Source organism: Lissotriton vulgaris, chromosome 5 (genome assembly GCF_964263255.1).
Source record: "Lissotriton vulgaris chromosome 5, aLisVul1.2, whole genome shotgun sequence".
In the NCBI taxonomy this organism is placed as follows: Eukaryota; Metazoa; Chordata; class Amphibia; order Caudata; family Salamandridae; genus Lissotriton; species Lissotriton vulgaris.
Genome location: NC_141693.1, coordinates 1900340657 through 1900353406, shown reverse-complemented (window position 1 = coordinate 1900353406; position 12750 = coordinate 1900340657). Strand labels below are relative to the sequence as shown.

The 12750-nt window shown below is 44.3% G+C and overlaps 1 protein-coding gene across 1 annotated transcript in view; it reads right to left on the bottom strand.

Moving 5' to 3' along the window:
• LOC147717669 (E3 ubiquitin-protein ligase TRIM39-like) overlaps positions 1–12750 on the bottom strand; it is a 204627-nt gene that overhangs the window by 98404 nt on the left and 93473 nt on the right. The window contains exon 5 of the mRNA XM_086920547.1: positions 3288–3409. Coding sequence (XP_086776673.1) covers positions 3288–3409 — 122 coding nt within the window. The remainder of the gene's footprint in view (positions 1–3287; positions 3410–12750) is intronic.

The following is a 12750-nucleotide window of genomic DNA, read 5'->3' as shown; positions in this document are numbered from 1 at the left end:
TGCACTCAATGCAACATACACTCCAAATACTACTCAGTGCCACATAATTACAAAACCACATATTTACACTGTACTCCATGCAACATACACTCCAAATACCACTGAGTGCCACACAATTACACACCACATAATTACACTGCACTCAATGCAACATTCACTCCAAATCCCACTCAGTACCACATAATTACACACCACATAATTACTCTAATGAATGCAACACCCACTCCACACAATGCCACTCAGTTCCACATTATAATATGCTACATAATCGCACTGCACTCAATGCAACATACACTCCAAACAATACCACTCAGTGCCACATAATTACATGCTACATAATTACACTGCACTCAATGCAACATACACTCCAGATACCACTCAGTGCCACATATTTACACGCCGCATAATTACACTGCACTAAATGCAACATACACTCCAAATACCACTCAGTGCCACATAATTACACACCACATATTTACACTGCACTCCATGCAACATACACTCCAAATACCACTGAGTGCCACACAATTACATGCCACATAATTACACTGCACTCAATGTAACATTCACTCCAAATCCCACTCAGTGCCACATAATTACACACCATATAATTACTCTAATGAATGTAACACACACTCCACACAATACCACTCAGTTCCACATTATGATATGCTACATAATTACACTGCACTCAATGCAACATACACTCCAAACAATACCACTCAGTGCCATATAATTATATGCTACGTAATTACACTGCACTCAATGCAACATACACTCCAAATACCACTCAGTGCCACAAAATTACTCTACTGAATACAATATACACTCCCCATATTACCACTCAGTGCCATATAATTACACACCTCATACCACTACTCAATGCAACATAAATACACTTTATCTATCGCACTCACTCTATTTATCGCGATCACTCTATCTGTCCATCTATCTTTTGCCCTCCCTCTATCTATCTATCGCCCTCCCTCTATCCATCCATCTATCTATCTATCTATCTATCTATCTATCTATCTATCTATCTATCTATCTATCTATCTATCTATCTATCTATCTATCTATCTATCTATCTATCTAACTCTATCTATATATTGATTCACCACAGCATCACTCAGCACCACCACAGCATCACTCATGGGAAATACAACATCACTAGGCGCTACCACAGAATCACTGAACGCCACAGCATCTCTCGTCGCCACCACAACATCACTCAGCGCCTCCACACAATCAATCTGTGCAACCATTCAACAACTGGTTCAAATATGTTCTCTCAATGTTTCAAGCTTTATTACAAATGTCACAAAAAGATGTTAATATTTCCCTTCTGTTCTTGGATTTTCGTCACAATAAAATACAATGAACATAATCTTCACACAAATTATTTGCAAAAGTTTAAGCTATTGCCATTATAAATTACAATAACTTTTATTGAAGTATTAAATATTAAAAAATTTAAAAGCCATTGTTATTTGTAATATCAATACATCTAAATACAACACATATTGCATTATAAATGCTATAGGTGTCACATTTGCGAAAGTTAAAACTATTGGCATTGTAAATGACAAAGCTATTAAGTTCGCTATTTTCAAAACCAACACATAAATAAAAAATGTGTCATTTATAATACCAATAGCTCAAACTTTCCTAATGCGAGACCTATTGCATTGCAAATTCTTGTTTTAAATGGGAGCTGATAAAAGGGAGGATTCTGGGCAGTTCCTGTAAATGATAAAACACTAACTTACCAACGATCCCGTTTGGTGTACCTGCCTCTCTGGTCAGACTGAACATTATTTGGGTACCATATGTGTACTTAATGGAGCACATTTCTAATGAGTGCAGTGGGTCACTATTGGCTCCAAATATAATTTAAAGAGCAATAGCGACAAGTTGGAATCTTGTAAGGAAGATGAGAGAACCCCAATCTGAAGTGTAACAGTGATAAAAATGTTAACCAGTTGAAAACCTAGCCCTAACCACCAATCGGGAGAGTAGAGTTCTTGTCTCATTGGCTAAAGTTCTGACCTACGTAATCTGCTAAATGTGTTATTTAGAGACACATAGATCACAGGGTGTCTTCAGACGAAAAGGGTAACTCACACCACCAAGGGATGCATTTCGAGGATGCTGATCATACTTCTATTTTGTGCCAGTTTCTGCAGCAGGGCGGTGGTGCAGAAAGGTATAGAAGGGAATCGGCACACACCAAGGAAATGGCACACACCTCGCGGTCCCAGTATAGTCATATCATGGACATCATGTTAAGGAAAGGGCCCCAGTGCATGTCACTATACCGACTGGGAAAAAGCAGATGGAAGAATAGGCAGGCCTTAACCTCAGGTCAAGCCTTTATGAACAGACATACAGGGTCAATGTCGGGAGTCATATTCTGGGTGGAGGATAGAGTACTGATACTTCATAAAGAAAGGGATTGTCTACAGAGCACGGAAAAGGACAGAGTTGCACTTGAGATCAGTACACCCCCTTCATCTCTCTCCAGGACTTGAGTCGATCCCCTAAAGGAATTAATCAGCATAAAAGAGGATTTTGGTGACCAAAAAGGATAGACGTCTTATCCAGTGTAAATCATAACTAAAGAAGGGTAACTATACACTTTGACAATGAAGTAGAGGCCAAAGACCATTTTACCATTGAGGAAGAGTGTATGTAAAGAGACAACTTGTCCAAACCTATCATAATAAATCAATGGCAACCTTCAATCATGAGTTGGATTGAGAATTTTCACCTATGCAGTATGCAATGTTTTTGTCTGCATATTATGTTAGACACTTTTGTTATTTATACCTGGGTTCCCAGAAAAAAAATCTATCTTGTGATCTCCGACAGATTAAAGATACAAGTCTGGAGAAAAAGTGATTCGCTCCGTAACGGTGAGAATCCCTAGGAATATATTTATTGTTTTTTAAAAGGGAATATTTTTTATTGGACAATTTATGCTTGAAAATGGAAGTTATCATAGGTCTTGCCACGGAAGAGGTGTCAGTAGATATTATGGCTAATAAACTTAATTTGCTGTATACCGCATAAGAGCAAACTTTAAATGTGTTAAGTTGATTCATTCTGTCATGGTAATATGTCCTATCAGAAGGATCGGCTGGTTTACTAAACGATTTGTGTAAAAGGATACATTCACGTGATTGACAGTCACCATGACAGTACCTCGGAAGAGGCACTATCATGCCGACTCACTAAGTCAGAGTGACTTGACCTGGGACAGGATCCCTTGATGGATAATTTCATACCCAAATTTACTTTGGTCTTTGCCAGCTCACGCAGAATTAGGTACTGCCGTGGCAAGTTGCAGATGTTGCTCCTAACCTCAACGTGAATCAGCTCTGGAACATCTGTCTTTATAGACTCACACCTAGAAGACAAAACAGAAGCACTGTGGGACTCAATAGCTCCAAAGGAACAATTCATACTGTACAAAGACTGAAGAGACATAGAAGCTGCAATAATTTAATCTGAAGATGAACGTGAGCATTGTCATTTAAAAAGTCAACTATGGGAAAAACAAATGCATGCTAAAAGCAGCATCCACCCTCCTGATAACATACCAGCCTCCTATGAAGGACCAAAGATTATTTCTTCCCTTACAGGTGTGAAATCACTTTACATAATCTAGGAGTCCATCCAATCTAGACTAATTTGCTGAAAAATTCTCCAATGCTCTTGTATGCATCACATACAGCACACAATCATTGGTACTGCACTTCCTATTTTATTCTGCTATCCTGTACAACAATCTTCCCATTGATCAAAGACTGCACCATTATTCAGGACCTACAAGAATAAACCCAAATGTTATCATGTTCTTTATCCACTACGTCTCCATTAACCTAAATCTATATCTGGACAAATGATTTTGTCGCTCTATGTTTTCCCACCACTTCTACCACTTTTTCAATATTGTAAAAGTCTATTTTTATATTAATAAGTCACCCCTAATGTGTGCCTTGAAAGATCACAGAGCAGCATGCCAATATATACAAAAAAGGTACACTAAGTATTGGTGTTCGTATGCCCTCACAGTGAAATACTAGCAAAACACTTCGCTAGATTTTTACCTAAGTAAATTCAGATGGAATTTCAATTTTAATTCTGTATCTCTACTTAGGAAAAGGCTTCGAAAATGCTTCAAGTTATTTCAAGCTTCGATTTTAAAATTTGGTTTAAAGGTGAAAATTGATTTGTATATCTTAAGAAGTAAAGTGACTTTAGAAAAATTTACTTTAGGCTGCCTGAACCAGAACAGACTAAAAAACTGTTCTACCACTCTTCACACCTCCAAAGCCAGAACAGTAACACTTCTTGGCTTTAAGAGTTAATGACCCTGATGCAGAGGACAGGGGTCTGCCTTTAAACCCAGGAAGGACCAATGGGTTTGAAATGCTGTCCACTTAGCAGGGACTCACAATGTGAGAGTGCACAGGAACAATTACTACAACAAGTGCAGCTTCAGCATTATCACTTTTGACTTGGAGATGCCAAGGAGGTCTTCTCCTATTCATTCACCATCCCAGACAGTCAGGCTCCACTCACATTAGAAGAAAAACCTGTATCGGTCCTGTCAGATGGGATGAGAACACTTCTAAATAAGGGAGTGGTTTAGGAGATGAAGACAGGGCTGCAAGATCATAGCAGGGTTTCCCTTACCTTTAAACAGGGACGCCTGGAAAATTGTACAGTAAGGCAAACAGAAAGTGCCCAAAAATGAGAAACTGGGTGGGAGGAACTGCGAGAAAATAGTTACGACTTGGTGATAGAATTTCTCCGACCAGTGGCTCAAGCACCATCCATCACCACCTTAGAACATTCCTGGACCAGGGAAGATTTCACATGGCGAGACAAATCTGCTGAAGACACTTGACTCCTACTGGAAGAAGACAACTCACACCTGGATTCAGGGACTCCTAGCTGTTGCTGACCCTAAGGCACTGAAACTCCTTAGAAGGCTGACCATTGAGGACCGGTCACTGCAGAATACACGGCTGGAGAGAGATTCCTTACCTTGTGTAGAAGCTTACCCTGAGGAGCTGGGAGCTGCAGAATTCACCAGGAGGAACTTTCCCAGCACTCTGAAAAGGTTAGGACTAAAGGCTTGATTTAGAGTTTCACAGAGGATTACCTTGTTACAAACGCGATAGCTAGTGTATATAATGTACTTATAATAAAAAGAATAGGGACATCTGTTATGTTTGTGGCAGAGTAATCCATTAACCAAACTCCATGTCAGTCCCTTTGTAATTTTTTTAACTTCTAAAAGTCCAGGACACAGCATTGAATTGCACCCAGGGAGGATGCACCCACAAGGAGCAATACATCTTGGTTTGTCTCACTTAGAGCTTTATGCCATCCTGAAAACTAGGTCAGCAGGACCCACCAAAATTGTTTTCGGCTTCATGGAGCTTCCAGCTTTGCTCCTCTGGAGGATTTAGACTTCCACAAAAGTGAAAGGTAAAACTTTGTAATGGGGTGAGATGGCACATTTATCCAACCAACTAAGCACTCAACGGTTATGCAATCTGGGTTTGTCCAGTTTATAGCTTTGGGTGCGAAAACTAGTGACTTCAGAGGAAACCCAAAAACAATGTATCAGACTATGGCCCTCACGGCCACAGTCTTTGGACTTGCCCCGCTTGTATGCTTCAATTTTTGTAAAAATGATTAAATCAGAAGGAGAAATCCTTCACCGGATTACCCGTGTGGTATATCAAACCCTTATTCTATCACAGTCAGCATGAAATCATGCCAACCATGAACAGCGATTAGTGCTTTAATTTTTCATGACATTTGTTTGCAGCAAAGCTTTAACAATTCATATCTCTGGTTCCTCCTTGCCTATTTTGATGATTTTGGTGTGATGTTGCTCATTACATTTTTTTCTAAGTTTCTAAATTGGTTTGGGAATTTTTTTGTGTTGTATTCTTTACTTTAACCCCTTGCATGCTGATGACGGCCCCCAATCGTCATGCACTACGGCGCTCGTGTGCTGATGACGGCTGGGGGCCGTCATAAACCCGCCCACTCGCGATTTTGCCACACAGGCGCAGAATCGGGGCAGCATGCAAGGGGTTAAAATTGTTGGCGATCTTTGAACTAATCCACTTCTCTGGTTTGCTTGTTGTTTGTGCCACACCTATCAGGGGTTGAGCAGAGATTCTCTCAGAACTGTGTTTTGTGTAAACCAGAGTGGTCTTATTAAGCCTGTAGGGTTACCACCCAACTACAATTTACATAAAATCTGACAGTAGTCAGCCTATTGTTGGAGGTTATGAGCAAGACGTGGGTGATGTTTGTGGCTAGAAATAACAGTAGAAAATACCTAAAGACTAAAGTACAACAGAACATACATAAAGATCTAAAGAACAATAGAGAATACCTGGAGATTGATCTTGGCCTTGCGTTGCTCTAAATGTGGACCACGCTTGTAGTGAACTCATGAAGCATGCAAAGTATGGTATAGAAAAGTGGCACACCTTAGCACATGGTGGAGTACTTAGCACAATGGGTGTATATTGAAAGAAGAAGGAGTGTGCAAGCTGGAAAGATGTACATTTGGAGGAAAGAAGGTGCTGCAAATTGGTGCATAATAGAACACTAAACATACAAAATAATAGAGGTTTGTTTACTTTATTTCAGAGTTCAATCAGTGGAAAATATTCCAGTTCAGGAGGATATGCAGAGCCATCAAGAGCTCCTTACAGCATGCAATACAGAAGACGGCTTCATAATCCCTAATGCTTTCTGTAGCCTGCCAGAATTCCAAAGTCCAGTTCTCCATTAACAGCGTTCAGTTGCAGGCTTTGCTGCAATAAAGAAAAACTTTCGGACCTTCTTTTATAATCTTTCTGGTTGATACTCTATTTGTAGGGTGGACTGATACTTAGAGCTTGCAACTCATGACACACATTGCTGAAGTAATGGCCACAAAATAAAATTCTCCTCTGACTGTTAGAGGAAGTCCAGGCTCAAAAGAAAACAGAGCGGAGTACTTAGGGAAGTCTGTGTATCACTGCTTTCTCATCCAAATCCAATAAGAATGGCTTGTGGCTAGGCCTTGGTGAATGTGCCTTAGGACTTGAAGAATCAAGGGTAAAGGAGAAAAGGCATCTCCATGGCTCCCTGCAACAGGTTCTGGCACAGATGTGTGGGAAAAGAGTGCTCTCTCAAGAAGCTGAAAGATCCACCTGAGTGCGTCACAGGGCAAAGATAGTCACCCTCACCTGCACTATAATCGTCAAAGCACCGCGCTTTGCGGGTCCCTGACTCACCTCTCATTTTGGCCGACATCTTGGGGGGAGATTTAGATGCCTGCCATTCGGGGTTAGCAGACCAGCTGTCACAAGGACACGCTGACCTGCATTTAAAGCAGCCATTTTACGCGCAGCGTTTCCGCGCAGTGTCAGCGCCGTAGTAACGCCGGAGTCACGCCAGAGTCCAGCCCGTCTGCGCCCGTCCGCGCTAAGGCCGGGCTAAAGGGCTGGAGACTCTGGCCCCGGAGTGTAAGAGGTATGTCTCCTCGGACATTGCCTTTATACTCTTTTCAGGATCTTGTTCGGCTGAGACCAGCGTGGCTCCCATGCCATTTTATCTGTGCACCGGATACTCTACAAGAGGCTTTTTACTGTACTTGTTTCAGCACTTGCGGTAAGCCTCCAGCAGTGTGTTCTCATAGGCCCCGCTTCGTATCCGCCATTGTCCCCAGGTCACCTATCTTGAAGGAATCGGGCTTTCTAATCAACACTAGATCTCTAGTGAAAAATAATATCGCTTTCTGCGACTTTGTGACAGCACAAAAGCCCACATGGGTGTTTCTTACTGAAACTTGGGCTACTGAGTCTTCGGAACCTGACCTGGTTGAGGCTGTGCCAGATGGGTACTCTCTATCGAGATTGGACAGAGTGGGGCGTAGAGGAGGTGGTCTTGGAATTCTCTATAAAACCTCGCACACCTGTCATATTACTCAGCTTTCCAGGCCTTCCGACCATTTTCAAGCCCTGCACTTTCTTATAAAATCCCCCGAGGCTGCGCCTTTTGTGGGTATTTTGGTTTATAGACCCCCCCGGCTCTAGGACAGATTTTAGTCAGTCTTTACTTAGTTTGTTGGAACCGTATTTTGGTGCTTCTAATCTTACAGTTCTTGGTGATTTAAATTTTCACCTAGATAATCTTGATGCTAAGGCCTCCGTAGACCTTGTGGATGCACTATCAGCCTGTGACCTCGTACAACTGGTTAAACACCCTACCCATCAGGCGGGTCACATATTGGATGTGGTCTTCTCCAATGATGAGAGGCTCAAAACTGATGTTCCCATCCCTCTGTCTTGGTCAGACCACTTTGCTGTCCCCTTGGAACTTTCATTTACTCTTACTCCCATAAAGAGGGACATACCCACCCAAATTATTCTTAAGAGGAATCTGAAGAATATTACGAGTTCCTCGTTGGGCCCTCTGATGAAAATTTTTAATATTGCCCTCTTCGAGGATATCAATTTAGCTGCCTCAGAATTCTCTAAGGCAATTAGTACTGCAGTAGACGTGCTAGCCCCTCTCTCCTCGTGCTATTCTGCAAGAAAGAAACCTTCCTCACCTTGGTTCTCGGAGTCTCTTAGGCTCATGAGACAAGGCTGTAGGAAGCAAGAAAGGCTTTGGCGGACGAGTTGGAGCCCTGAGGAGAGAGAAAATCATAAAAGACTCCTCAAGGAGTATAAACTTGAGATTATCAGAGTTAAGCAAGACTACTTTGCTAATCTGACAACTGCTCTCTTCTCTCCCAGGGATCTTTTTAAAATAGTGGATTCGCTTTGTACGTTAAAGACGCAGGATCCTGTAGTAAGTTCTCAGGAATTCTGCAATGATATCACAGGATTCTTTCATGCTAAGATCGCGGATATATATAGGGATCTTGAATTACAAAGATCCGCTACCCCGCCTCCACCCGTTCCCATGTCTCCTGTTATAGATGAGACTTCTCCCAAATCTCTTAAATATCTGTCAGAGTTTCCATCGCTGTCCCTTCAGGAGCTTGACCTGCTCTTAAATAAGACGAAGTCGGGATCTCCACTAGATCCCTGTCCCTTGAAAGTCCTGAAGGAGTGCAGAGACCCCCTTCTTCCCCCCCTGCTTGATATCATGAACAGGGCCATGAGAGAGGGCACTTTTCCATCCCAATGGAAGAGCGCGGTGGTTAAGCCACTTCTAAAGAAGCCTACTCTAGATCCTGAGGTGTTTAAGAATTACCGCCCTATCTCTTTGCTTCCTGCACCAGCAAAGATGCTGGAATCGCATCTGAATCATCATCTGGCGGCTTTTCTTGGCTCCTCGGGTCTCTTAGACCAATCCCAACATGGCTTCAGGAGACACCATAGCACCGAGTCAGCCCTCACGGTCGTACTGAATAACATCCGTATGGAGGTAGACCAGGCACATTCCACCGTTCTGGTCCTTTTGGACCTCGCAGCCGCCTTCCATACCCTTTCTCCCTCAGTTTTAACATCTCGCCTGAGGGAGATAGGGTTGGAAGGGGCGGCTTTGAATTTGCTGGCCTCCTTCCTAGACCAGAGGGCACAGAGGGTCAAGCTGGGAGAGTTTCTATCTCCATCCCTACCCACAGGGGTCGGCATTAAGTCCGACCCTTTTCAACATCTACGTGACCCCACTTGCCAGGTTAATTAGATCGTTCGGGATGGAGGTAGTCTCCTATGCTGATGACACACAGATCTTGGTGTCCCTCTCCCACTCTGGTGACCCGTCCCCGCTCAACTTTAGGAACTGCATGCATGCAGTGTCCCAGTGGATGATCTACAATTCTCTAAAGTTGAACGGGGAAAAGACTGAGATCTTGGTGTTTGGCTCCAACCAAACAAAAAGACAGAACCTCTAAAGGGGCCTATATTTCTTTCAACATTGAATATATCCAAATGGTTAGTAAAAAAGATGCCAAAGAGAGATCCTTGAAATATTATTCAAACATGAAAAAAAAAAATTTATTAGACTATTTTGTCATTTTTTAAAAAAGTTTTAGAGACTCTCATATATAAATACATTTCATTATCACTGTGCAAATCAACATTTTTACATGCATTTGGTGATAATCCTATCATTCAAAATGCCCTCTAGTAGCAATTGATCCTATTGATCAGGAACACAGAATCACACATTCGTCACACAGTATCAATAAAGAATAAAGGACATACCTAACAACATAAACAACTAAGCAAAATTGTACAAGACAATGACTGACACAAGTGATAGCTCTAAGGTGTACTTAAGAGGGTACGTATAGGAACCTAGATGGAGTGGTTCTATTGGTTATGATGTAGTTGACCAAATCGTATCCAGGACAAGGATGTTGGCTCCAACAACAACATCTGGTCTCCTGAATGGTGGCCGCCCTTGTTGGGACCATGTCCCACTCCTGCGGGATCAGCGCGGAACCTGGGGGTGTTGATCGAGCCTGCCCTCTCCATGACTCTGCAGGTTAACAGAACTGTCGCCACCTGCTGGGGCATTACTAAAATTCTCCGCAAAATAAAACACTATCTGTCCCTTCAGGCGCGGAAACAAGTGGTGGTAGCACTTATCGCATCGCGACTGGATATCTGGCTCTGTGGATGCGCAGGTTTTGGCCAGTGCGAGGTTGGATGATTGCAGGTTTCTTTTGGGTACGTGGAAGTTTATTCTGTCGTTGAGGTATTTGGGTCCGTTGTTGTTCAGGCATTTGTAGGCGTGAGTGAGGATTTTGAAGGTGACCGTTCTCCACGGGGAGCCAGTGGAGTCGCAGCAGGTGTTGGCTGATGTGTTCTTCCTGGGGGACACCGAAGACGAGTCTGGCCGCGGTGTTCTGTATTGTTTGCAGTTTGCGGAGTAGGGACTTGTTGATGCCGGCGTAGACTGCGTTGCCATGGTCGAGTTTGCTGGTGATGAGTGCGTGAGTGACTGTTTTCTTGGATTCAGGGGTGATCCATTTGAAGATCTTTCGGAGGAGGAGGAGGCTGTAGAAACAGCTGGAGGTGATGGCGTTGACCTGTCGGTTCAGGGAGTATACGATGCCTAGGTTCTTGACGTGGTCTGAGGGGGTAGGTGGGCTTCCGAGGGCGGTTGGCCACCAGGTGTTGTCCCATGCTGAAGGGGTGGTCCCAAGGATGAGGACTTCTGTCTTCTCGGCGTTCAGTTTAAGGCAGCTGTTAGTCATCCTGACTGCCACCTCTTGCATTCCTCTCTGGAAGTTGAGTTTTGTGGTGGTCTTGTCTTTCTTGAGGGAGACGATGAGCTGGGTGTTGTCGGCATAGGATACGATGTTGAGGCCGTGTTGTTGTACCAAGTCTGCAAGGGCGGCCATGTAGATGTTGAAGAGGGTTGGGCTCAGAGATGACCCCTGTCGGACTCCACATGTGATGTCCGTGGGGGCAGAGAGGAAAGGTGGTAGTCTGATCCTTTGGCTTCTTCCGGTGAGGAACGAGTGGATCCATTCTAGGGCAGCACCTTGTATGCTGGCATTGTGTAGTCTGGTGATTAGTGTGCGGTGAGAGACGGTGTCGAAGGCAGCAGATAGGTCGAGGACGATGAGGGCCAAGGAGTGGCCTTAGTCCAGGAGGGTGCGGATGTCGTCTGTGGCGGCAAGTAGAGCGGTCTTGGTGCTGTGGTTGGCTCGGAATCCAGATTGGGACGGGTCGAGGACGGCGTGTTCTTCGATGAATCTTGTCAGTTCCCTGTTGACTGTTTTCTCTGCCACTTTGGCTCCGGAGGGGTCGGCCGTGGGCTTCTTGAGCAGGGACCAGACTTTGGGGCGCTTCCAGTGGTCTGGGAAGGTGCCTGTTTTAAAAGTGGTGTTGATGGTGTGTTGCAGTTGGGGCGCAATGGTGTCTGTGGCTCTGTGGTAGATGTGCGGGAGGGGTAGGAGGCGGTGGGGGCCCCCAAATGGATGCCTTTCATGATGGCCGTGGTGGTGTCCATGGTCGTGATTGGTGTCCAGTTGGAGATGGTGGGCTGGCTGGTGTCTTGGGGAGGTGGGGGGCTGGCTGAGGTGTTTTGTGGGTGGTCGGTGAAGTTGTCGCAGAGTGTTCTGATCTTGAGGTGGAAGTAGGTTCCTAGCCTGTCACAGAGGTCTTGGGACGGAGTGATGTCAGCGGCTTTGCTGGGTGGGTTGGTGAATTCCTGGATGATGTTGAAGAGTTCCTTGGAGTTGGTGAGGATTTTGTTGTGGATGAAGGTCCTTTTGGTTATTCTGATTTGGTTGTGGTAGTCTGTCATGGCATCCTTGTAGGTGGAGTGGCTGTCGGTTGTCTTGATATTCCTCCAGTTCTTTTACAGGCCTCTGCATATGTGCCTGACTTCTTGGACATCCGTAGTGAACCAAGCGGCTTTTCTGGGGCGTTGTTTGCCAGGGTTGCGTAGCGAGGCGAGCTCATCTGCGCAGTTGGAGATCCACATGTGGAGTTCTCTGGCTGCGGTGTTTGCGTCGGATGCCCAGGTGTGGTTGTCTCGGGAAAGGGTGGAGTTCAGTTGCTCGTCGGTGACCTTGCTCCAGTTCCTTTGAGGAGGACGTGGGGCTGGTTTGGGTGCTTTAGGTTTATCGACGGTGAAGTGGACGCAGTGGTGGTCGGTCCAAGGTCGTTGTGTGGCTGAAGTGGATGCTGTTTCCTGCAGAGGTCGAGGATGTGCCCTGCCCTGTGTGTCCGTGTGTTGACGAGTTGGTTGAGT